This window comes from Apteryx mantelli, chromosome 8, assembly GCF_036417845.1.
Source record: "Apteryx mantelli isolate bAptMan1 chromosome 8, bAptMan1.hap1, whole genome shotgun sequence".
Taxonomy (NCBI): Eukaryota; Metazoa; Chordata; class Aves; order Apterygiformes; family Apterygidae; genus Apteryx; species Apteryx mantelli.
This window is the reverse complement of record NC_089985.1, coordinates 32,668,693-32,695,581: the sequence shown is the minus strand read 5'-3', so window position 1 is coordinate 32,695,581 and position 26,889 is coordinate 32,668,693. Positions and strand designations below refer to the sequence as shown.

At 49.1% G+C, this 26,889-nt stretch overlaps 1 protein-coding gene across 1 annotated transcript; it reads left to right on the top strand.

Moving 5' to 3' along the window:
- Positions 1 to 1,621: 1,621 nt before the first annotated feature.
- Positions 1,622 to 24,430, top strand: DMBX1 (diencephalon/mesencephalon homeobox 1). The gene is given in 6 exon segments (XM_067300481.1): positions 1,622 to 1,714; positions 1,716 to 1,805; positions 17,262 to 17,427; positions 21,862 to 22,040; positions 23,196 to 23,550; positions 24,030 to 24,430. Coding segments are annotated over 6 exon segments (1,284 nt in total).
- Positions 24,431 to 26,889: the final 2,459 nt, after the last annotated feature.

The following is a 26,889-nucleotide window of genomic DNA, read 5'->3' as shown; positions in this document are numbered from 1 at the left end:
ATTGCAATAAAAGCGCTGAGTTTTGCCCAATCAGTTTCACGGGAGAGAGAAAAAAAAGAAAAGCGGGTGGTTATTAATTATAGGAGCGGAGAGAGATGCACTGCGAGGGCTGCAGAGGGGCTCCCTGTCTTCATGGGGAGCAAGTAGGATTTTGGTGGAGCGAGGACTGGAATAGATTGAAATAGATTTAAATAGAGTTTCCCCCCCCCCTTCTCGGGACAACCGCTTGGTTCCCTTATTCCTCTGGAAAAAATATACAATAAAAATAAAAACAAGAAAGTGGCACTCGGAGCTTTCTGGAGTCTTGAGCCAGACCGACTACCTCTTTTTTTTTTTTTTTTTTTTGACAGAATTTGTACAAAATATCAAGCTCAAATTAAAAGGTCCTCTCTCCCCCTCTTATTCTTTCTTGTTCCCTTAATTCCTGTCTAAACGGTTTTGCTCTGGGAGAAGAAATCTTTTCTATAGGAGGGAGAGAGGAAAAAAAAAACCTTCAAGAAGAGAAGGGTATTATTGTTTTAATCCTCTTACCCGCAGTCATTTTAAAACAGGGTGTTTTGGAGCCTGAAATGGCGTCTTGTCTCCCAATCCCATCCTAAATCCTTCTGGGCTGGGAGAGAATCTAAAGGCAAGGAGCTGGCATCTATTAGCAATCTCTCTAAAGGCTTTAAACTGCTCTTTCTGCTGCGAAGGCATGGCAAAGCTGAAAAGCAAATACAACCACCGCTCCACTTAGTTAGCTCTGCCAAATAACCAGCCCGACCGCTGGTCGGGAAGGTACCTGCGAAAATCCCGCGCAGAAAGAAGGAAAGAAAGAAAGAAAAAAAAGAAAGAAAAGTTTTCTTATTTTTACATCCCGAAAAAAAAAAAAAAAACAATCTGAAGGATCGTAAAACAAAAAAAAAATGAGGGGGGACGTTAAAAGGGTATTTCTTCTGTGTTGAAATCCCGTGGCCTCCCCTTCTCGGCTGCTTTCTCTCCCTCCTTTTCCCCTTCCCTTCCTCGCCCTCACAGCAGCCCGGGTGTCTCTCGCCGCCGGCTCCCGGCGCGGTCGCGGCCCCCGTCGCCCCCCGGCTCCATCCATTCGTCCGTCGGTCGGTCTGCCCGTCCGCTTCAGCCATCTGGAAATTTACCTGCCCCCCCCCCCGTTAAAGACCGGCGGGGGAGGGGGGAGCGGGGGGCAGCAGGCTGAGCTGGGACAGATGTGGGGGACCGCGGGGCCGGGGCGCAGGATCGGGGCAGGTCTGTAGTTAACACTGGGAAAAGATTATTTGCCCCCAACACAGGGCCGTCGGGGAGAGGAAAACTTCAGGGTCTGCTCCAGCGTGGCGCTAAGCCGGGGGCGGAGGGGGGCACGGCTTCCCTCCCCTGTGTCCCAGGGACCCCGTCACCCCCCCGGCCCGAGGGCTAGCCCTCCTCCCTCCCCCGGCATCCCCTCCGCTCCCAGGGATTTAATTAGCCGTTTACACCTTGGCTTGGAGTAAATGACTGGTAAGAAGGGGGGGGGGGGGGGCGCGATGTATCAGCAGCCCCGTTTTGATTGACAGGGTGGAGGACCACTGAAAATCTTGCTGGGTAGCTCCCGGGTCGCTGTGAAGCTCCTTTTAAAAATCCTTCTTCAATGCTGCCTCCCGGTAGATGGCAGCTGCGCCGGGCGCGGAGGCAGCGCGGGCGCAGCGCGGGCGGATGGAGTAAGGCGGGCAGGGGGCGAGGCCGGGGCGCAGCGCCCGCTCCCACGCGCGCCCTCGCCCCGCGGGTCGGCTCCCACGGCGGGCGGGGAGGCTGCGCCGCCGCCGCCGCCCCAGGTAGGACACCCCCGGCCCGGGGTAGCGAGGCTCCCGGGGGGGCTGGAGGCTGCGGGGGGAAATTAAGGCAAGTCTGGGGGGTTGTTTGCGAGGTGTATGTTGGGGGGGGGGATGTTTGAGGGGGCTCCGCGTCCCGCGGAGGAGCCGCTTGCAAGGATGCGCGCACCGCGGAGGAGGGGAAGCCCGGCCCGGGGTCCAGCACAAGTTCTCGCCAGCTGCTCTGCATCCCCTGCTGCTCCCTTTTCACTTTATTTGGAAGATAGTACGCTTTCTCCCGAGAAAAAGGAGGGGGAAAAAAAAACCCAACCAGCTCGGACTAACCGCGGAGCGGGCTGGGGCCGGGGTGGCCGCTCCGCCGTGATTTTGGGCGGCCGGCGGGGAGGGCGCACCGCGGGCGCGGGGCTGGCCAAGAGGGAGGTCGGGCTCCGGGCGGGAGAGCGCAACTTGCGCCCCATTTACACATCGGTGTTTTAATGAACCCGCGGAGCCCGGGGGGAGCCCGGCGGCGGTGCGGGGCCGGGGCGAAGGCGGGGGGAGCCGGGCCGGCCCCGACCGCGGGGGGCTTTGGGGCCGCTGGAAAGTTGCGTGCGGGAGGGACGGCGAGGAGAGGGCAAGGCTCTGGCAGCGATAGGAGATGTTTTCTAGGGAAAAACCCCGCCACCGCACTTTGGAAAGGCTGGACGGCAAAACGGTCGCGGACCCGCCTGCGAAGAGCTGGGGAGCCGGGCTGCGCCGGGCCCCCTCCCCGCTCTCACTTTAAGATGTATATAAACCCCAGACCCGCACTGTCAGGCTCGCGTGATGAATTAAGGGCTTCGCAGTCGAAACCTATTTACACCTCCATTACAGGGCTAACCAAATGGGGATCAGCATGCATATTTTTACCGCGAGAGATCTCATACATCTCCGCCAGAGTCGCCCCTCGGGCCATGGGATAACAGCGAGGAAAGGGGAGGGGGAGGCTCCAGCCGCAGCCTGCGCTTCGGCGGAGGAAAGTACATGTCCCCGGTCGGTGCCCGCTGCCGGGGGGGCACCGGGGACAAGGCCTCCTTGCAGGGGCGAAGGGACGGAGAGGCTGGCCCTACCGAGGAGGGGTGCCCCGGGAGCGGGGCCGGGACGGGATTGGGGGGGACGCATCTTCCCCTAGCCAGAGCAGGGCACTCCGGGAAGCTTCTCCTCCGACGGGGACGGCGTCTGACTCGGGACACCCGCCGTGGCTGCTTTTTTTTTTTTTTTTTTTTTTTTGGGGGGGGGGGGGTAAGTTGGTAGCTCCCCGCGCGGGTGCGCTGGGGACGGAGCTGCCCGGAGCCCCGCGGCTCCCGGCCGGCTGCCGCTCTCCGCTGTTGCCCGACGGGCGCACGGCGCGGGGGGAACCGGCTGGAGGGCTGGGGACGGGCCAGCCCCGCGGTGCCCCCAGCCCCGGCACCGCCGAGCCCCGCAGCAGAAGCGGGGCGTCGCGCCCGTTTCCCGGGGAGCTCCGCGCACCAAACGCTCTCCGAGCCCTTCCGAAACGAAACGCGGGCAGGGCAAAGAGCAAGCGCGGCCCGGGACCGAGGAGGGGTGGCCCGAAATACCCGTTCCACCGGGGGGACCTCGCGGAGGCCCCCCCCCCCGCGGCAGCCGCTTCAGTAGGCCGGGCTCCGGCTGCGTCCCGGGTTCCAGCTCGGTTTCCAGCGCCGCGGAAAAAGAAATCCCCCACTCCCAACTCCATCCCGTCCCCTCCGGCGGCCCCCCTCCAGTTCCACTTGGTTAGCTCAAGTTTTCCATGTAAATGACAGTAATAAATATCTAATCATGTCCCGCAGCTATCGGCGGCTCGCCGAGCAGCCGGCATTAATGAGACATCCCGGGGAAGTGGGGGAAAGAAGAAGGGGAAGAAAAAAAAAAGAGAGAGAGAAATTAAAAAGGAAGAAGGAAAGTTTTTCCGCTCCCCTGAACGGGTTTTGCCGGCAGCCTCTCGAGGCCCGTGCGCGGCGGGGGCGCAGGCTGAGCGGGCGCGGAGAGGCGCGGCCGCACCGCGATTCCTCCGGAGCCATTGCACCTGTGGGTCGCGCCTGGGCTCAGCCCCGTCCCCTCTAATTAACCCCCTTCCCAAAAATACAGCAGTCCCCCGGGGGGACGGACACGGTGCGAAGTGGGGGTCGTGGGCAAGTGTCGGGGCGACCCTCCCGGCCCCCCCAGCCCTGCCGGGTCTGCCCTCCCCCAAAGCCCCGCGGGGCTGGCGTGTGTCCATCAACATCGTGATTCCCAAACAATTAATAGGGCTGGAAAGAGCTTTTCATGCTGTTTGGGGAGGAGGGGGGGAGGCTAAGGCTGAAATTAAACCATGAGAGTTGGATTTGTTCTCCTAACGCTAAACAAATGGAGTGATTACCTTCTTTCCAAACGCATCAGTCATACTACATTAAGTAGCAGAGAGCTAATTATCCCAATTAGGAGGCTGATTTATAATTAATGGCTTGGACCAAGTGATAATTGGATGTTAATGGATAACAGTTTTGTCTGAAGTAGCCTCCCGCTTCCCCAAAGGCAAGGCTGGAGGGGGTTTTCCTCCCTCCCCTCCCCTCGCCTCTGCCAGGAGCACAAAGCAGATGAGGAAAGAAATGTGCTATTAGCTGATTCAGTGGGACCTGTCCTCCCGGCCGGGGCTGGCGACGGCGGAGCACGGGTGGCTGGAGGGGTCCCAGGGACAGGGGGGCGATGGGCTGGCCGGGCTGGCTGGGGTTCGGCGCTGCGGCTGCAGGGATAGCGCCAGGGCAGCGCTGGGCCGCAGCCTCGCCTCCTTCCCGCCCTGCGGTCTTCCCTCCCCACGTTTCAAGCACCCCTTTGCTTCCCCCCCCCCCCCGACTTTCCAGATCTTGGACAGCTAAACTGGGGCAGGCAGGGCTGGATTCCAGTTCCCTGGGGGTGTTGGAGTTTCAGCACCTGCAGCCCTGCGCCGAGTGCGCAAGGCACGAAGCCTTATCCTATGATGGGTGGCAAAGGCTGAGCCCCACCGTGGGGTGGACAGGGTCTTCTCCCTGCCCTGTCCTGGGAAGGGCAGGACGGAGGGCTCACCCCGACCAGGAGAAGTTTTATATCCCCCATCCGCAATCTCTCTGCTGCTCGGGGCAGTGGTGGGGACAGACTGGCTCTGCAGATCCTCTCTGCTCCCTGTTTCTCCCTCAATACCTGGATCTCAGAATTGGCACTTCAGCTGTTTATTTTTTTCCCCTTTCATGCTAGCTTTTTACCAATGAGTAAGCCTATGCAAGTCAGTTAAGGTCCCTCATTTGCCCCAGCAGGAGAGAATTGAACTTACCTCTCTTTGGCTTTCAGATCATGTTTCTAAGTTCAGTTTTTCTATTTGGATATTTAAATAACTAAGAACTGTAAGGATGGAAAATCCCTGAAAGGGTAAGAGTGACTTCAGCTCTTTAAGCTACCCTATGACTGATGAGACGTTGTATTAAATTACACCAATGTATTCAATACAAAAAAAAATACATCCAAAATCGTACCATCAGACCGAGACAGAGAGGTGTTCCAGCTTTCCATGCTAATTCAAACAGATCTTGATGTCCAAACGGGACATTCTCCTTGTACTTGCACAAATTGGTGGGCTGCTGCAGGGATCTGGTCGCTGTCTCGGAAGATGAAGCTCTGTTTCACAGAGCTGGTGCAGATGCTGCTTCCCCTTGGCATCGGGGCCACCACTTGTGGCAAAGAGACAGAAACAGAGCTGGAGAGGCTTCCCCACCAGCCAGAGGTAAGGGCAGGCTGGCCAGGCAAGTTTTACACAATACAGTCATAGAGGGGGTGATTGCAGTGGGTTTTGTTCCCAGTGTCGTGCATTTATCTTTAAAAAAATCTTTCATTGAGGAAGAAAGGAATCTGATGAAAAGAATCCAGAGAGAACAGAGATTTCCCTCTCCCCCCCCCCCCCGCAATCGTCATCACAACCAGCCCTACCGAAACAAAGATGCTGCAGAAAAGGAACAGGGACCAAACTCTTCCGATGTGGCTACCTACTGTTTTTGCTGCTAAAGCCATGGGCAAACCCTTAGCTAGAAGTAGGCTGTGTTTTCAAAGACACCGGCTGTATCACCCCCCCCCAGGGATTACCCAGCAGCTAGCCAAAATTCAGCTCTTCAAGCTGGAAATGCTTCTGCTGAGGCGCTGACAAATGCCAGTTAGGTTTGGACCCTTTCAAAAGCTTCGGTACTCGAGTCAGAACAGAAACATTTAGAGCTACTTGTCAGGGGGGAACCCTAGGGAAAAATGGTGGGGAACAAGGATTCAAAGAAGCCAAAATATTCCAATCCCTATGCAGCTACTGATAAGAATAACCTGCTTTGGGGGAATGTCCATCAAAATATGCTTGTTGATATAGAGGCTGAAGAATTCTTAAATGCTGCTAAATATGTAGGAATTAATTCGCGATGTACTGAGGTTAGTCAAAAACCTGTGTCTTTTTCCTCCAGCCTATTCCAGCCCAAAAGCTACTGAAATTACTTTTTTTTGTTGTTGACTTTGGTGGGGTTTGGATCATGCCCTTTACGATTTCTAAAGCGAGTCTGGTGCAGCCACAGCTGCTGGAAAGGGCAGAGCCTCTGCGCGAGGGACGGCAGCGGGGCTGGGACGCGGGGGTGCCTGGGGCCAGCAGCTCTCCGAGCGGCTGCAACGGCAGTTTACGGCCAGGAGTTGTGGGTGGGCCACAGTGCGAATGGGATTTCTTCCTGGTAGCTGCTGGCACAACGCTTTTGGGACCAACTGCAGCCACTGTGTGGCCAGAGCAAACACTGACTTGAAAAATACTACTTTAAACTGCCCAGATGATAGAACTGAAAGTATTGGTGGGGGGGAGGGGGGAGCGTGCTTGGGAATTTCGCTAGGCTGCTCCGCAAAGGGAAACCAGATGGGCCGGGGGAGGCAGGCGGATGCACAAAACGCTCCCGCGAAGGGAGCTGCGGAAACGCGGTGTCTGCAGCGGCTCGAGCGCGAGCCGAGCGACGGGCGGGTAGCGAGCAGCGGCCGCCCCGCACGCTCGGTGCGGCTCGGGGGGGCCGGCTAAACGCGCCTCTGCCGACGGGCTGCACCAGCGCCCTGCGCGTTTAGCTGCTCTGCCTGTTTTGCAGCGCGCGGCTCAGGTCACCTGCTGATGGCCAAAATATATTGCTTACCTTGGCAACCGCGGCGGATTCAGTGCATGCATCCAAATGCTTACGGGAAAGGAAGCATTACGTACACCCACAGCTCTCCCCAGCTACTGGTTTCTGTACTAACTCTAACTTGTGGCCCTGTTTTAAGAGGGCAGAGCTCCTTTTTTTTTTTTTTTTCTTTTTCCCTCCTCTCCCTGTAAAAGCCATCGAGCACAAATGGCTTTTGCAGTGATGTGAGAAAAACAAGCATTGTCTGTTGTGAAGAAAGAAAACTCAAAACTTTTGCAAGGCAGACACTTATTCTTTTAAGGTATTAAGCATCCCACAGTTTTACAGCTTGCTGAAGAGGTCTTTCTCAGTTTTTCTTCGTTGTGTTTTTTTTTTTCCTTTTTGGCTAAGGTAACCCTTGCCTGTCAATCTGCCTGACCTTAGTCTGAGCAGAAGCAATTGCCACCACGTGGGTTGTGACTGTAGATTTAGAGTGCTACAAACACTGTCTGCAGGGGCAGACCCAGAGTCCGGCTGTACCTACAGAAACACCCCAGGCTCAAGATCTCATCTTCTCCGTTTCCTTCAAAACTAGTTTGTTCTTCAGGTCTATCTGAGATCAGATTCAAGCAAAGTTGCAGGTGGTGCTGCGTCTTCGCAGCACTTCCGCTAAACAGGTGAAAGAGCACCCAGGAAAGTCGCTCCATGCCAAGTGGGGCAAACTCCAACGATGGGGCGTAAACCACTGAATTTCACAAGGATGCTTTTCTCTCTGCCCCCCAGTGTGTATTTAACCACTATCAGTTTAGTGCCCATCACTTACTGCTCCGACTTGCCTGGTGAATAATTGTGGTGGGAGAAGAAATTACCCTCCCTCCACGGCTGCCCCTTTCCCCTGCCCAAAGGAAAGCGGAGGGGAGCTTGCGCCCGCATTGCGGCCATCCTCCCTGGAGCCTGGGGTCTTGGCCAAGGTGCCAGGCCGGCACCAAGCACATGGTCCCTTCCGCCAACCCAGCGCCTGGAGTGGTGGTAACAGCTGCCAAGCAGCAGGAGAGGAGCTGGAAATATCTTTAATTGCCTCTGCAAACCTTTTCTGTCGGGGAAGTCTTTGCCAGCGCTGCTTGCAGTGGTTCTCCCCAGTGCCTCCTTATTTTGGCACGAAACTGTACACTGCTGGCAATTTGATGTGATCATGTTAAGGGGTAGAAACCTCCAGGGCGTTGCCTCGTCCCTCAGGGTCACCAGAGGCTGCTGAACCCCCACCAAGGACCCAGCAGCTCCATGGGGCTCCCTCGAGCGGGGCGGTCTGACCGCGCAGCCGTCTGCAGCCAGGTCCGCTGCGGGCGAAGCTGGTGCGGGGCAGGGAGCGAGCCCCAAGTGCCCCCGGCTGCCCGCGGCCCCAGGGAAGGGCAGAGCCGGAGACGCTGGACCCTTCTCCTCCCGCGGCTTGGAAAATTCCCTCCGCCAGCGTTCAGGCGAACAAAACGACGCTTCTCGAGCAAAGCCATTTTTACTGAAGTGAGAGGAAGGGCTGAGCCAGGCAGACCACATCCAAACACAGCTAAGCCAGAAACATGCTTGTTTTGGAAGGGGTGAGGGAGAAGATTCGGGGGGTTTTTTGCATGCAAACAGCCAAGTTAAACACTGTAAGCTGTTTGTGAATTTGGTGGTTTGATTGCGTAGCCCTTCAAGGTTACTCCAAGTCCTGAACTCAGGGCCGGGTTCGAGGCAGAGGGCTCCAGCCGTGGAGAGGACGGGCTGGCTGCTGCGTCCGACACCCCCCAAAGGCAGCGCGCAGCGGCGGCAGTGCTGGCGGGGCGGCCGTGGGCACCGAGCAGCCTGGGGGCCGTCTGGCTGCTGTTTCCTCTGTAACAGTAATCACGAGAAATCTGTGTAAAACACCTCCTTTCCTTGCTGTTGACTGAACTGGAAGCAGAACGGGATGCGGCAGCTAGAGCCAAAGGGATGTTCATTTTAAGAGGTTTCCTTATTTACTCAGGAAGAGGTTTCTGCTTCAGCAGAGATTGCAAGGGCTGTCACTGAGGGCTGAACACCACTCCGAAGGTGAAACGGGAGCTGCGTTTACACTGACCCAACCTGCAAGAACGGTTTTGTCGGGTGTAAATTATGACTGATGTGCTCAAAAGGACAGCAAGAGATTTAGCACCACGATGATGTTTGGTGAGCCCCATCCGGGCTCTGCACTGCAAGCACTGGTCTCCAAGCCTTAAAAATTGTGCCTGGCTCAAAAGTAGATGCTTTGAGGGTGTCTTGATTTTATTTTATTTCAGACCTTTAGAGACCGCGCTTTGAAGCCTCTGCGAAGAGAAGCACTAGAAATTCTTTAAACAGGAGCTGTCTGCTCAGGCACTTGGCTCTGTTATCTGGGGCTTTGAGGGGGGGAAAAAAAGAAGAAAAGATGATTTCACAAAAGCTTTAAATAAAAATCACAGCAGCTGATGAGTTACCTCCATCAGCCAGGGCCTGTTGCCTCACCTGCTTGTAACCTAGTGTCCGAGTTTGCAGAGCCATACGATAAAACTTCCCCATTTCAGCAGGGTGCTCCGAGGTTTGTTTTTTAAACCTTATGAAACTGCTCGGATCCTCCTACGCTTCCACTGCGAATAAGAGAGAATTATAAATATAGTTGCTATACTCTTCAGCACCAGAGCCCTGCTGGAAGCAAATATTTGACAAGGTCTACCCCAAAACTGTGACGCTGTCCCTAAATGGAAGTATTTCCAAATTTCAGCTGCCAGCTAACTTCGTGTTTTTAAGAAAATGATCGTCTTCATTTTAAAGGCTAGAGAAAGGTACTGCTTGCCTGTTGCTGAGGAGGAATAGAGCAGTTTTACTAAGGTCAGTAGTAGTAGCTGAACAACAGCTGCTGCAAAAATTTGTGCAATAAGCCAGTTTTTGCTTTGAGTGAGTTGAGATTTGCTCAAATAGACTAGATCTAATTTTGATCTCATTCTACATCAGGAAGCTAACTGTATTTCGATCCGGGGATTTACACAGGTGTAAAAATATTGCAAGTAGATCAGAAATGAGGAATCTTGATTTTTTGAGCTGTTCTCAATTCCTTTATTCCAGTCATAAGAAAAATCCTTTCGAGCCCTGCTTTTATGATGCATGTTGCTCCGAGACTTCAGCATTTGAATGAGAAAATATGATGTGTTGCAGTATTTCAAGTTATTTATATTTCAACCACTACAAAGGTGAGATTGCTGAATGTCTAAGGAAACAATCTCACGTGAGGAACAAAACTGATTTATGACATGCTAGTTATTATCTTACATGATTTTTGGACCCTTTTATATCTTAAAGATTTAGGGATATTAAAAAAAAAAGATTGAAGAAAACCTCTTGCAAGGTTCATTTATTCAGAACCCCCTAGGTATGTAATTCATTTAGAATTATATTCATAGAATTCATACCAAATACGTATAAAACCTGTGTCTGTGGAGATATTGAGCCTCTTTTCCTAGACTGTCAGATAAGTAGGGGCAGAGATTCGTTATTCATCTTGCTGATTTAAAGTGTGTCCGAATAAGGACTCGAAGCATGAAATCATAAAGCAGAACGGCTCTAGGACTGGGGCAATATTTTGTTTTGATTTTATTTCTGATGCCGTTTACTGCCAGCACTAATAAGGAGGACATCGTTAACACAAACCATTGTCTGCTCTTCCCTGTTAACACTGAACGGATTCCTGCGCCCTGTGTAGGGAAACATGAGCAGCGGTTCGCACCGTTTGAGCAGGCACCGACAGTGCAGGGCCGGGCTGGCAGACCGCAACTTTTCTTTTTATGTGACAGGGCTGCTCCTATTTTTCTGTCACCTACAGAGAACCGTACACCAACTGGAGCGAGGCACAGGTCACAAGTGAGCATCAGACACTTCTTCTGCAATTTTTTCCTGATGCTTCTCCCATTCTGCATGCAGTGTCTTGCTTCAAGGTGCAGACTCAAGGCAGTGCAGAGCTCCTCCAAAATTAAAATGCATGGCTGGGTAATTTATTTTCATCAGAGATTAACTTTCTTGAGATTCCTTGATGGTACCTATTGTGCTGAAATTCCCTTCTGCCAATGAGTTATCAAAATCCAGACATAATCTTCTCACTTTAGCTTGTTTTCTACATTAAGAAATCCTCATATATACTCCTTTTCCCCCTCAAGCCTCCCCAATTTCTGAAAAGCTCTAATGAAATGATGCAGCAACATCCCACTGATGCTGACCAGTCTCAAGCAGGTGCTGGTATCCCGTTCTTGACTCCTCTAAGAAAAAATTGGTCTTTTTAAGTTTAAATTCACAGGTTTTACTATTCCATTCTGCATGATGGTATCTGAGCATCTTGTATATGCCAGTGAATTTAGTCGAGTCCTTTTTTGAGTTTGGGATGACTCGCTGTTCAAAGGAGCCAATTGAAGGGAAAAGAGAAAATGGTCCAAAGTCCCTGCAAAGCTTTGAGCTCTACACCCGACCTCAAGCTCATGGTGCCCAGCAGAGTTTGTTTGAGCAGAGCAACTGTCCTGTGCTAGGCATTTTCTACTTCTACCTGGGAAATTGGCCAGAATAAACTACTGAAGAAGCTTCATCCATCTAGACACAGTCTACTTTGGAAGAAAAAGGGTTTCCTCCAGAATAACCCGCTTGAGCAAACACGCTGTCTTGATTTAAAATTGCTTTGCTCCAGAGCAGCGTCTGCACAAGGAGCTGTTGTGGCTGTCCTCGTTCAGGACAGCTCACCACGGAGACACGCTCTGCCGCTTTCCGTGAGCTCTGTGGCCAGCACGGGTGACACTTCAGGTTGCAGGCTGCAGGAATCGATATGTTTCTCCCCTAATAGGCTTTGTCAGTTCTGTATTTTGTTAAATGTCCTGTGTGGATGGCATGTGAAGCCAAATACAGATTGACGATGTTTTGATGGGGAATAAGGGATTGAAATGAAGAGAGCAGCGAGCAGAAAATGTCCCTGATCTCAAATTCTTGGGTGCAGTTAATAAATCTCTATTTTTTTGCTTTCTTTCTCGGTAGAAGGGGAAAATATGAAAGTTTCATTTCAAGGTACTTTGCAGAAAACTTCAATACTCAAATCTTTAAAAGATGTTTTATTGTTCTCATACCTGTTTCAAATACATACATATAAAAACACCGGCTATTAGGAACAGAAGTTTTCACCCAGTGAGGAAACTGGTGGCTATTTCCTCTTTACTTTCCTCTGTCTCAGGACAGGATCGTGCTCCTGGATATGTAATTAGATACGAATTAAATAGGGAAACCTAGAGTAATTCATACAAGTTGAGAAGCCCAGGCCAGCTGACCTGAGCCATTGCGGCTGATGATACTACTCTGAAGTCCCCTCGTACGCTACGTTGTTAAGCGGCGTAAAGGACTCGCACCGCTCTGATGTTACGGTGTTACGGGAGCCTGCGGTTTTCACGGCCGCTGTTGGGAAGGGGCAGCTGGGAGCAGCGAAGCAGCTGGAGCAGCAGCGCTGCTCTGGGGGTCCTGGCCCCTAAACGTGCAAAATGTTTTGCATCGGATTGAGCCCCAGCAGCTGATAAAGAGTGATGTGCTCCCAGGGTCAGCCTGGGGTGGGCAGAGACGCACCTTGCCCGGCCTCTAATAACGCAGAGGGTGGAGAAACCCGTGTTTCCCACAGCCCAGGCGGTGAGAGCTGGCGGGAAGCGCCGTCTCCTCCTCCCGGTCCTCTCTACGAGGCCGGATCTCGGCCGGCTGTGGCAGAGGGATGGGGCCCCTGCAGCAAGAGAGGTCGTGCGCTTGCGGGGGAAGAGGCGAGCCCAGACGGCGCGGGCGGCCGGGGGAGAAGCGAGCCTCGGGCTGCCGGGGGCGGGAGAGCCGTCGCTGTGGCCCCAGCGGCCGCGCGGAAGGGAAGCAGCAGCCCCGGTGCGGCGTGCGCCATGCGCTCGCGGCGGATCAGCCCAAGCCTCCCGCAGCTCTCAGCACGGGCAAAGCAACGCTCGCCTCCTCCTACATGCACGTTTGCCTCTCGGCCATCTGTCCTTGCCCCACGCCCTTTCTCAGTCCCCAGCTCTGCATGCAAAAGTGGGGTGAAACATCCCTTTTCCTTCCCGACGGGCCCTGCGCTACCCTCCCGGCTGCATCGCCGGCCGCTCGAGGCTGTACCTTTGCACCAAGCGGGAGCTCAAACTTTGCTCTCATCCTCCTCCCGGCTGCTCTCGTTCCTTAGGCCCTCCAGCCAACAGAGACATAAAAGATGCATTTGCAGATTTTGAAAATTAAAACCATCTATACAGCCAGTGGGGAGGGATCAGCTTATTTGGTTGCTTAATGAAATATAAAGATTATTTTAACCAGTGTAAGCACTATTCGACAGCTTGTGAAACACAGCAGTGGCTTGATGAATGGCTTTCTCCATTAAAAAAAATTGCTGCATGATGTCTTTTAAATATTTAATTTATTGGGGTTGGAGCGTGCTCAGAGCTGACAGTTAAATAGGAATTGTTTGCAGTCTCAGTTAACTTTGCCTATTGGCTTGAACAATCTCACCAAGTAAATGCGAGGTATCTCCTTTTTTCCCCATTTTTTTTAAACTGAATCTGGGATGATGTATTTACTGCACAAGTGACCAGGAAGTTCTGCCTGTCGCCTGCACTGCAGCACGCCAGGCAGTTATCACTAACACTGTGATGTATATTGACTCCCTTCATGTGTCTGTCGTTATTTTTTAAGTTCCCTGCTTTTTTTTAAATTATTATTATTACTATTAACGCATTTTCTTCTAGGCCACCCAGGAGAGTTTGTTCAAACGCACACATACAAAAGCAGCTTTTAACAACCAAATAAAGTGAAATCTTCCTGGGGAAAGTGTTTCGGTGGAAACACTGGGCTACAGACCCAAAATCCCTGGCAGTGTCCTCAGAGGACTGCGTATTCTGGGGGAATTCCCCTCCTCTCCCTGCTGTTTGCCGAATGTGCCCCTTTGGCATACAAACAGCAGCGTGCAAAGGAGATTAGAAAACAAACAGGCATTTCTGTGAGTAGGGGAGCCAAAGCCACTTGGCCTCCCACGTATCTCCTGGCAAGGTTGAGCCCAGCGTGGATTCTCTAGCGTCTATTAAGGATTGAGGTCTGGCAGCAGCCCAGGGCGGTTCATAGGTTCTGCGTCCTCGATGGGTTTTCGCAACACGCACAGGAACTTAATAAGCTTTGAGACTCCACCCTGCCGGCCAGCGCTGGTGAAACTGGTCTGCCGGTTCAGAAGTCAGGGGCCGGGAAGGCAGGAGACAAAAACGGTGCTGCAAAGCTCCCGTTTCCCTGCTTGCGTGGGGTCAGAAACACCGGTCCTGCTCCCAGCCTGGGAAAGCACCGCAGAGGAGGGCTCTGGCCAGCTGCCCCTGCCCCGCTCCGCAGGTTTCGCTGCCGACAGGGATCCGCACGCGCCGGGCGCTCCCGTCCGCAAGCCCAGCCCGGCGCGCGAGGCCGCGGGACGCTCGTGGGGAACAGCCACGCAGGGGACGGACGGGATGAGGCTCTGCCGTAGGCACCGCTAGACCTGCCCAGGGTGGTTGTCCGGGCTGGGCGCTCCCCCCGGCTGCGAGCCGGGCCCTTCCTTCCCGTGGGTCGCAGGACACCACCTCCGGTTCCACACCAGCCGCGTGGGTCACCGGGACCCCTCCTGCCCCGTAGCATGTGCCGCAGACAGCAGAAGGGAGAGCCATGCTTTTTCATCTGCCTGCATCTTTCGCTCTGCGCTGCTTTCCCAGCTCCTGGCCAGAGCGGCAAATCTGCACAGTCCAGCACCGCAATGCCCCCAAAGTAATTTCGCTGTGTACTCACAGTGGTGAAAATAAAAATGCCAAAAAACAGTTGGCAAGTGAAGTTCTTCACCTGGAACGAGAAACAACAAAATTTTGGCACTGCTTAAGTCTCCATTAAGTTGTATTAGAGCAGAGCTATTCTTGCATTTAGGACAGCATCAGTATCAAAATTATCCATCAGCCCGGTGGCTCAACTCAAAACAGTGTTGGCTTGTGCTTTCTTCCCCATTAGAATGAGTAAAACCATAATAAGGTATAGATGAAGGTTGAACAGATTATTTTAGTTTGGGAATGTCTTTACTTTTCTAAAAATTAAACCGGTAAATTTTGAAATGAAGCATTTTGAAAATGAAATCAAAATTAATTGCTTGGATATATAAAAATTGGATTTCAATCCGCTCCCTCCCCAGGTTTTCTAGAAACAGTTTCAGAATATATCTCAGGTACCCTTCCCCACTTAGATGCATTTTTCAGTAACTCATCTATTCATGTAAAAAATGTCTTTCTGTAGTTTAAACTAGGGGAGAGTTTTTTGCTTATAGTATTTTCTTGCCTGGGAAAGGATATCGCTGGTAGTACTCTCCGCATGCCACAGGGATGCGCCTGACATCTGTGCAGAGCGAGGTGGGAGGTGGGTGTGGGGGAGCCACCAAGATTTTTTGGAGTCTAAAACTGAAGAATAATTTAGGAGTGAATCTAGAGCAGGTGAATAAGGAGGCCCAAAGCAGATGAAGGCTGCATTAGGGTCTGTATCAGATCTCCCTGGATGCATGTCTGGATCTGTTGCCCTCCATGAGGACTGTTGGCACTGAAATGAAGTGATGGCAGAGTGCAAGGGATCTGGGGAAACAGGAATGAGGCTAAGTGGTATATTCCTGAATTATTGGTACATAATTATTGCAGACTCATTGAGAAGACTACCCCAAAGATTCTTGCTCATGACTTCACAAAATACCTTAGTCAAAAGAAAACATCCCAGAGCAACGAGGAACATCCTTGAGGTGGCAGGGAGCTTCACCAAACTCCAGGTCAAAAGGCTTTCCTCTTTTGTTCCCAGGCACCATGCGTGGGAGACGCTTGCGAGGTGGGAGGTCAGAAGGGGTCCCATTTCATTGCCAGTCCCCATAGCACAGGAATCAGCTGTTTTTTCCAGGAACCAGCAGCTTGGTCTCTGAATGTTAAACAAGGTCACTCCATGTTTGCACCTGCTATGTCAAAGTGGTGGGGAGTGAAGCGGAGATCCGAGCAAGTGGGTAGTGTCACCCATGAGAGCCCAGCCCCAGAGGTTTGCCTTCATGTACTTCCACTCCTCCATCTTCACTGAGATCCTCTACTCCATGGTATAGGTGTTCTACATGCGAAAATGGAGGTCTTTAGGCATGAGGATGAGATTTGAGAGTCCTTATTATGGAAAAAACAATCGTTAATTTTTCATCCTAATAGCTACACGCAAGTTTTTGCAGTTCAATGCATCAGGTTCCTCCAAAAGCCATGGGAGATGAACCAATTCCCTCCAATGATCAAAACTGCTTTCTAAGAGGTTGCCTAGATAACCCGTCTACTTTCCTTACGTTAGTCCAGCTGGAACTCTTCTGTCTCTGAATGGTCATTCATTGCATTGACTTTCTGGCCGATGACTTGCTGGTGTGAATAATATTTTGGAAGTTTTCTTTTGTGGTAAATGTTTCACATCTTGCCTTCTGATGTCTTATGAAGCAGGGAAAGAACATCCTTGAGGCCCTCAGTCATTTGTAACACGGATGAATGAAGCATCATTCAGCTTTTGAGACCAATATTAGCTCAGTTTTACAGATGGTCTGTAAGGAAAAACAGCTTGAAGTTTCACACAGAGCCACAGCAGAAAAAAGCCATTAGTTTTTCAAATAATTTCCTTGATATTGAGCTATGAGACTCCAGTATTTATTGCAAACTTTAATTCCCCCTTTAGCCATAACATTTTTGGCCCTGTTATGCTACAGATTTATTTTTTTTTACACCACATGCTTTTTTTTTTGCCTACCATTTGTGTTTTGTTAAGAAGAACCTTAAGAAGAATGAATGGAAATAAATTACACATGAATATGTTCAGATAAGACAGATTCTTTGACATTATGGCAACAGGACTGTGGAACAGCCCACTGCAGGCAATGGCAGGGACAAAATGCCACCTGGTTCTGGGATAAAGCTTGATCAGTTCATTAAAAGTGCTAATATAATGCATTTTATTCTGGCATGTACCTAACAATCGTGCAAATCCTGTTTTGTTCAGTATACCATTTCTAGGAGGTAGTCAGATGCTGGTCTCTCAACTTGGAAGCCAGATTGGTGTCACTGGTGCTTTAGGTCTACAGGAACTAGTCTGAATCCTGGCCCAGAACCTTTCGGAGTCAGGAGGTTGGAAGTGACCCTTGCATGCCTCAGTTTAAGTTTCAGATCAGCATTTCCAAGGCTCTGCTGGGACATCAGGATGCTGGAATAGCATGTTCCTAAGCACCTCTCTCCTGCCGGCTCTTGTTTTTCAGGTTTATGTCGCCATGCAGCACTATGGAGTGAATGGTTACTCCCTTCATGCCATGAATTCACTGAGCGCCATGTACAACCTTCATCAGCAGGCAGCTCAGCAAGCTCAGCACGCTCCTGACTACAGACCCTCAGTGCACGCCCTCACCCTGGCAGAAAGATTGGCTGGTAAGAACAACTCATGGCTTTTGTAGTTCCCTGGGAAAAATGCTTGTTGCTTGTATCAAGCAAAACTCTTCCTCAGCAGGGAATTTTAAGCAGATCAGAGTGTGACTTAGCAAACTGGCAGGATAGGATGAGGACAAGCCTGTGTGCACCACAGAGTGCCCTAGCCGGAGAGCCACTGACCCCTGGGCAGGAAAGGAGGGAAGGCAGTGCATTTTTAAATCATGGAGATCTCTAGGAGTGGCAGCATTTCACCTGTTACCTGCTTGATGACAAGCATTTGTAGTCCCATATAGTAGACATATAGGCCGCACTATGTAGATGTCACAAGCCCTCCAGTGTTTGCTGCAAACTGACCGTTGTGCTTTGCTCCAGAATGGGATTCTAAGGCTGGGGAGCCTGGGTCTGAGAAGGAACATGGTGCCACTATGTGGAATTAAAAAGATAGGGTTAAAAAGACACTGAAATCTGTTTTAACGGGAAAACAACAAATGCCGGAAAGACTGGCTTTGTTGTTAGTAAATAACAGCACAACAAACATGAGCATGCAGTGATTTAGATGTCCACACTGAGCGGCCCAGGCCTTGCATACCCTAAGAACTGCCATCTTAGGCTATAGGCAAATTCCTGCTCTTTCCATGCTGCCACTTCTTGAAGCTACTTTCCATTTCTTGTCCCACCAAGCACTCTTTTCTCTTGCAAAAAGGTCATCTTCATCTGGATCTTTTCTTGGGTCTCACCTTGACCTATTTCTTCAGGGAATCCTAGCCCTTGGCTCGGGTGATGATTGCAGGTCCTGTCCTGGCTTTTGCTCTTGTATTTTGCCTTCCTTAAAGAAACTTTTTTAGGCCCAAAGTCAAGCATGACTTTAACCAGAGAGTGTTATTCACACAGAATTGTTGCTGGCAGGACACTGGAACAAGAATCACTGCTCCAGAGTTTCTTTTATCTGATCTGCTTCCCATGTTTAGCCATGACAGTAATAACGCTATAACAACACTGCCATTAAAAGGAATTGCAAAGTCCAGATAGTATTTTATGATTTGGTAGCAGGAATTGTTCAAAAATAATTGATGGAGATCAGAGGCTATGTTGCATGGTAGGGCGAATATATCTGTTCCATACTTCAACCTGCCACAGCACGCCCGGATCTGTCTGAGATAATTAAGGGCTACTCCAATGCAAATGATCACCAGATACAAATCACAGTTTCAGTCAGGGTTTGGATGCGACATGGTAGACCAGACCTGACTACAGGCAAGGTGGAGAAGCACTGTACCAATATAGCAAAGCTAAAGTGAAAAGTTACTGTACATGTGATTCTAGAGACCTTCCAAGAACGGACTCGTCTTTCTTGGACGGTCTAAAAATTAGGCATCTGCTTTAAGCTAGCTTCCTAGATTTCTGATATTTAGGAAAAAAGCTCCAGAGTGACTCCTTCCAGCCTAGAGTAGGTGAAAAGAGTCATCTACACAGGCAACTTTAGTGGGCTAAATTTAAGAGACGTGGGCTTAAGTCAAGGTAAGCACACAAAAATCTGAGGCCAGTCCTCCTAGGTGGGTATTCCATGAAAGCAAGGTGCAAGCATCTCAGCCTTTTTGGATCAACAGACCACTGTTTACTCTCAAATCTTCTTGCCAGCAATGACCCCTTTTCCATCTTATGAAGGAAATGTTAGTAGTGACCTTCTTTACATGGTTCCTCAGGTCACTCACTGTGGTCTATGGGATCCCTGGGGATCTGTAGGACAGAGCTGGGGAATCACTGTCCACAACAAAAGGGAATCAAAGTGGGATCAAGGAGACCTGAACTGTAATCCTGGTTCTGCTGCTGGCCTGCAGAGTAACGACAGGTGGGCGCTTTCCTTGTCTTGGTCATCCGTCCTCTCCTTCCCTCATACTTTCAGCTCCCAGGTGGTCGGATGGGAATGGATGGTCCCGAGAACTGCAAAGTGCCTTGCAGACTTTGGGCCTTGGGTGGCCCTTCCCTAGACACAAGAATCTTTTGAAAGGTTTTTCTGATCGCTTGCATCTTTTACTCTATAACATGAAGGACTTAATGTCTTTGACCCTAACTAGGGAAAAAGCAGAGGGAAATGAAAAAATGGAATAAAAGAGCTATTCTCATATTTTCTAGCAGGAGATTAAATGGGTTTTCTGACCTCTTATCTTTAAAATTAATAACCCACCTGGAAGAGTGTCACCAAATTAAATCCCACTGTCCCCTTGTGATCTGCTTATCTTTGGTGGGGTAGGCATTACATACCTACAAGCCAGTTCCTTTGCAGTTACTTCACATTTTTTTACCTCTGAATATCTTTTAGTGCAGGGTTATAGATCTCATTTGCCTTCCAGGGACAGTCAGAATAAAGTAGCACAAAAGCAAATGACCTTAAGTCAGAAAACAGAGGTTTCTGATTTTAACTGCAATGCCTCACCTGCAATTTATATTCTCCTTCTTGCACAAAGCCTGGAAACATAGTTAAAGCATTAAAATAATTGTTGTTTAGCTTTCACTGGAGTAGCCAAACTTAATGCATGAGCTGCCGCCCCTGGGGAGTTGGTAGGTCCAACCTCTACTCTAGAAATTCGGAAATATTCTAGCCTGCAGGTAGGGCGTTAAACCAATGTCCTTTCTCCTGATTTCTTATACTTGAAACATAAATGTTAGCTTTGTAAAACATTTCAGGGTAGCTTCTATTTCTTGTCATGGAACATTCCCTTTTCTAGCCTGGCTGCATTGTGCGCTGTTTCTGAATGCATAACGGATGCTGTCTTTGCCTCCAAAAGTGGCAGCAGCTAATACCAGTGTTTTAATTCCCCCAAGAGCTGTGATACCTTGAATACAAAAGTCTCTTGTACGCAGCCAACACTGTATTGTATTTGGCCAAAGACCTTTAGCCTGATCACGTCTTTTCCAGGTCGCCAAAACCACACTGCTTTGGCAACAGGCCAGAAAGGCGCTGCAAATGCTGACCTAGAATGAAACAGCTGGAAGTTTGGGAGAGGAATGTTTGAGTAGTGCAAAGCTGATTTGCTACGCTCGTTAGCTAACATATTTGGAACCTGGCTGTGCGGTTCTGGGACTGGCCTGACAGCAGGTTTTGTTTTATTGTTTACATTCATGCCATGATACTCGTGACAAAAGCGCAAATAAACAGCAACAAGAGCCTTCATCTGGCTCTGTGCATTGATAATGCTGACTTTTCCCCCTATTAGGTTGTTTTCTAATGTGTTTATCCCTCTCTTCTACTCAAAGTCATAATCTTAACTAAATTAAAAATGATACCAGACACTGCTGAAGCTCTTTCTGCATTTCATCTTTGAGAGCAAACCTCTCGCCAGACTGGGTATTTCATTCCAACGCTGTAGCACAACATGCCCCAACTTGCATAATAAAGGCACTTTTTTTTCATTTTAAAATAACTTATTTTCATTGATTTAAAGAGATCTTTTTACTCCAACTAGCTGTTGTGAAATCATAACGCCTGTGGTAAAATAATAAGCCCTTTACTGTGGGACTCAGATTTTCCTCAGCCTGAACTTCTTCTCTGCCCTCAATTTTGCAAGCACAGTTTGCAATGTCAGACCTTCCAAGTAGCTCCTCTACTGCGAAAGGCGCTCTGGGCTTGCAATCAGTGGGGCTGGGTTTGGTTCCTGTCTGGCTTTTCCAACCCAGATGCTGGAGAGTGTCCGTGCTCAGTAAAGCACGTGCTTTCAAGCTAAACAGACATAAGCACATGAGCTTAAGTGCTTTCCTGAAATGGAGCCCAGAACAGCTCTCCAATATCGTGTCTTGAACACTACAGTAAGCAACATACAAGACACTAAAGAAGAGCCAGCTCAGCCTGGTTTCTGGGAAGATACATGCCTTCTAATGTGGCTGCAGCCAACACAACAGGCTCGAGGCAGCTGTGTTTGAGCTACACAGGCTCTTCCCACCGATCAGTACTGAGTTTCGTTGAAGTATTGAGGCCTACCAAAGCTCTGCCCTTGGCTTCAAGGAGAACATGACATATAATGTTGGACCCCTCTCCTGATTATGACACAGAATCTCCCCACCTTGTTTTTAACTGTGTTTCCTGTGAACGATGCTTATGCCATGGTGGAATCTGTGCATCTGTATGTCCTGCCCCACTAACTTTAGTTGGCTCGTTTCAACCAAATTTAGCATAGGAGTCTCAAAAGTTCCCACAGCTGTCGTAGAAAGAGGTTGCCACTCCAGAAGAAGCTTCCTAGTCAGAGGTTTTATCTCCTCAAACACCTGAGTTATCAGCAAAGTGCATGCACAGGCTTTTTTAGAGCTAAGTCCATGCAAACACTTGTTGTGTAGGTTCATCAGGTATTGTTAGCCAGTGCTTTATTCAACTGTCAGCATACAAATTCCAATAATTAAATTGGCCACTCTTCTTGTCTTCCAACGGCTGTACATTTCAAGACATCATTTTGGAGGCACGTTATGGATCCCAGCATCGCAAACAAAGGCGAAGTCGCACGGCCTTCACAGCCCAACAGCTGGAGGCACTGGAGAAGACCTTCCAGAAGACTCACTATCCAGATGTGGTGATGAGAGAGAGGCTGGCTATGTGCACAAATCTACCTGAAGCCAGAGTACAGGTACCGATTTTGTGGTTTTGTTAGTGGGGATGTTTTAAAGATATAGCGGGGTTCCTAGAGGGTTGACCAGCTCTACAGATCTTTCAAGATTCCTACACTGTAACCAAATATTTTTGGGCAGATAAAGCTGTCAAAGAGGACAAAAAAAACCCCAAACCATTCAACCCAAGTCACACATCTGCTAAAGAAATTCTGAATCCACAAGCACATTTTTTAAATTTAGGATTGTCTGAACTGTAAACTGGTTTTCATTTGTCCTTTCACATTTCATTGGGGGAAGTTTTAGAAACATCAGCAGAAGTCTACTTATTTATTTATTTGTGAGGATTTTCTGGCTTTCTCAGAGGAGCAGAAATCCAAGTAATTCCAGCTGTTCTTTTCCACCATCATCAATATTTGTAACATTTCAGGCCAAAGTTCCCTATTTTTTTAGTTTCAGCTAATGCAACATGCTTTGTAACCTGCTGGTTGGGAGGTTCTTGCATTGTTGTGGCTTTAAAAGACTAAATAGCAAGTTCTTCAGTGTGAAATGGATAAGTGGTGGCTCTAGGAAAAAAAAATAGTTCATTTCTTTTATACAGATGTCAAGATATTTTTGACCTTCAGAATTTTTGTTTCCTGATCTAACTAACCAACACTAACATGAATTGCAAAGATGTTTCTTCCAATCCATGTCCACAGATTTTGGTTAAAAGAATATGGATTCTTCCCCATCCCCTAGATGCATTTTCAAGACATCAGCTTATACCTGTAATGACTTACTTTGACTGTTTCCTCTGTAGTTTTGATACACTGATAACAGGAAGTTCTCAGAAACTGACAGAGCACTGTACTCTCAGCCAATGCAATATCTTCAGACTCAGCTATAAGCCATCTTGACCATCTGACCAATTTAGAAAAAAAAAAGGTTTTGCCTTAAAGATCCAGTATAAAGGCTGACATTTGTTAAAAACGTATTTATTGTGCTACTTGTACAAGCATTGAAAGAAGGTAGAGCTCTAAGTTCCAACCAAGTGGACTGACATTTGGGTACCATGAGCTTGTAGTATGTAATTACTTGGGGTTCCCTTGAAGCTCCCAGGCTGAATGATGCTGAGCTTGGTATTAAGCAGGATTTTCACCTCTTTTCTCCCCTTGCTATCTGTGGCACTGAAGGTTTGGTTCAAGAACCGGAGGGCCAAATTCCGGAAGAAGCAGCGCAGCCTGCAAAAGGAGCAGCTGCAGAAGCAGAAGGACTGCGAAGGGAGCCACAGCGAGGGGAAGACAGATGCACCCATGCTGGAGACCCAGGCCACCACCCCGGAGGCCGAAAAGGCCCAGAGCCTCCCGAGCGAGGTAAGCGCGGACCTCAACCTAACCCTGTCGGAGCAGTCGGCCAGTGAGTCAGCGCCTGAGGACCAGACAGACAGAGAGGAGGAGTTCAAGAGCACCTTGGAAGAGGCTAAAGCAGACAAGAGTCCTGGTGTGGACAGCAAGGCTTTGAACTGCAAGAGAGCAAGCCCAAAAGCAGGTGAGGGGCAGCGTGTTGGTGAAGCGTGGGTGACTGGACCTGGCGTTTCCAAGGGGGATGCTAGTGGCTGGATAGAGCCCTTTACCCCCTAGAGCATGGGATCTTGCAGGTAGGCTTCCCAAACTTGTCTTCCTGCAGCCAGCACTAAAAGGAGCTCGTGGAAGGCCTGACCTCTATTGTAGCAGAGAGGGAAAAAACCTTCTGCTCAGATTAGAGCTTGGGAGGAGAACAGTGCCTGATGGCAGCAGAAGAGCTCTAAGAAAAAGGGCAGGCACATTTCTAGGAACTAGGATGCTAAGCGTGACACACAGATGTGCTTTAGCCCTTCTGAGCTAACACAACCTCTCTCTTTTGTAGTGCATTCCCAATGCATTTTTCAGGAGAAAACCATGCTGTTGTCTGAACCCTACCTGGGTGAGGATCAGTGCTTGCATCCAGCTTGTAGAAATAACCCCTATCCCCTCTGTCTCCTGCTGCAGAGTCTCCTATCAGCGCGACTGTGACGCCTTCATCCAGCAGTGGCCTGGCTCAGACCCACTCCTACTCCTCTTCGCCCTTGAGCCTCTTCCGCCTGCAGGAGCAATTTCGCCAGCACATGGCGGCAACCAACAACTTGGTCCATTACTCCTCCTTCGAAATGGGGACACCATCTGCCATGCCCTACTTGGGCATGAACGTCAACATGGCACCGCTGAGCTCTCTGCACTGTCAGTCTTACTATCAGTCACTCTCCCACGCTCAGCAGGTCTGGTCCTCGCCCATCCTGCAGGCCTCCAGCTCCCTTCCAAGCCTGAACAGTAAAACGACAAGTATTGAGAACCTCAGGCTCCGGGCAAAGCAGCACGCAGCTTCCCTTGGGCTTGACACCCTACCCAACTGACTGTAAGACAAGTTGCCGTCACCCATGAGAAGATGCACCAGAGGTTGGCACTAGATGTGTCACACCTTGAACCCCCCACCCTCATCTCTTCCTGGAGTAAGGTGCTCCCGTTCAGGGAAAACACATTGCTACCACCCTGGTCTTCACTAAATATTTAACAAGGAAGGGGGAGAGGATGTATTTTTAGACAGATAAACTGTCCTCTGGACTGCTGTCAGTTAAGCCCGTAAAATTCAGAAAAAGCCCTCTTTCCTCAACCCCACAATAATGTGCCCACTGTGTTATACACACATTTTTGTTGTTGCGTTCTTTGGGAAAAGAAAGAGTCCTGCTTTATCCTGTATATAGTTTATAATGTTGAAAGCATCCTTCACCTGTGTGTTACTGTCAGTGTTACAGACCTGTGACCTCTTTTGCTTTTATTCCTTCTTCTTTCTCAGTTTGAGTAGCTAGTATCAAAGTTACAAGTCAGCCATCATCCCCACCTCAGCTTGCAGCTAGTTGCTCTTCTTGGGTCAGAGTCCTAAAGGTGTTTGAGATGAAGAGAAAGGATGGTGCACTTCACTGCTTCTCTCTTCTCTGCTAAAGCCAATTTTGTAATGGCCGGGAAATAACACAAAGGTAAATTTCCTGTTTAAGCACTTCCTATAGGGCAAGCATTTTTCATTTATGTTTTAATAGCACTTGTTCAAAGTTGGTGGACGAGATATTGGCCGAATGTTGCTGGCTATGGGGAGAAGATTGAAAGCCAAATTCACAGGATTATTTTTGATCTAGATTGTTTCCTCTTTGATCTTTAGTGAAGTGTAAACTCTTCTATTTACAAATTATGGGGTTTTCTTTCTGGAGAGCATCTTGGTCTAACTTTGACAACAGAGGGCAATAAAAACTTTATATGAACTCCTGGTGTGTTCATACACCATATATTAAAAGGTTCTTTGACAAAACCATGATTAATGCAAGCTGTGTTTGGAAAAATGCTCTCATCACCAAATTTTTACCCTCAAGCCCTGCAGCTTCAGAAACTGGTTAGCAAGTGAAAATATAACAAGCAAAAAATGCTGAAATGCTGGAGGCAAAGCAGGTGATGTGCAGGGGCTTTATATTCTCTGGAGCTGAGGGGGAATAGATAAACTTGCCAAAAAATACAGGGTTTAGCAAGCAACCCAAATTCACCAACTTCAAAATGAATTCAGTTAATAGTTTTGGCCTCATTTCATTGGAATGACCCTTCATTCCAGTAATCAGCGTAGGGTTTTTTTCCTTTTTGAGAAGCAATGTTTCTGCCAACCCAAATGATTTTTTTGCCAAACCAAATAAAGCCATTGAACCCACTGCTGTTATCCTGAGTATTAGGGAGGGCTAAAATCCAGATCTAATCTCTAATATTGCCTAGGACCAAAAATCCAGACTGTGGCAGGTGTAGGTTTGAATCCAAAGGATGTCAGCCGGGTCTGCCACTAACACACTCAACAGAACGGTGCTAATTCACTGCAGATGATAATCTGGTCCATGCCTGATTTTAACATGTAGTGTAGATGTAGCGTGTGTGCACAATCCACAGCCCTTCTCAATCCTCTCTTGCTTCATACCAATGCAGAAGCCATGGTTCAAATTACTTCTTTAAATTCAGGGGAAGAGAAAAGCCTCTTTCCAACTCCACTAATGTCTCTTGAAAAAGCATCTAATTCCTGTGAACTGAGACATGAGAATAGTTGGTTTTGGTTGGAAATGATGTTTTATCCTTCCTAAAGTTGTAGCAAGAGCAGACTTCTGTGGGGGGGGGCAAGTCATCAGCAGCACCAGCTTCCAAGAAAAATGGAATATCTTCCTTAAACATTTCTGTTCCGCCAAATACTTCAGTTTTGGGGTTTATCTCCTGCTTTAATTTTTCTAATTTTATCAAATAAGCCCCTGTGACCAGCAGAAGTCCACACTTTACTAAAACCAAATGTATTCGTAGGAAGTGCATTTTGGCTGCCACCTTCAAAGGAGTCTGATTAAATTAAAAGCACCAAAGTGCGTCTGCAGTCTCCAAGAAGATCCTTTGAAAGATTCAGCCTTCATTTTTGTAGCAGTGGGTGCCTGTCACCGAAACCAGGACACCAGATCAAAGCTTTAATTTTTCTCCTCTTCCCTCCAAAACTGTATTTACCTTATTTTTCAGCCTCCTGCTAACCTCAGCACATATGTAGGTTATGGAGTTGCTTTGCCAGAGCAGGGCAGCAGCAAATTTAATTAACACCCCTTAGATGTTGTCTCCTAGTGCCAGTCTGGAAGTGAGCTGACAAACCAAACAAGGGTGGAAAGCTGCATGGAGATCAGAATCTGGACTTTAGCTCTTCTTTAAATAATAAAAGATTTCCACAAAACTGCAGATCATATCAGCAGGTGTTTCAGGCAGAGAGCAGAGGGTTGCCAGCTCCCTGTGCCATCCCAGGTAAGAGAGGCATCTTTTC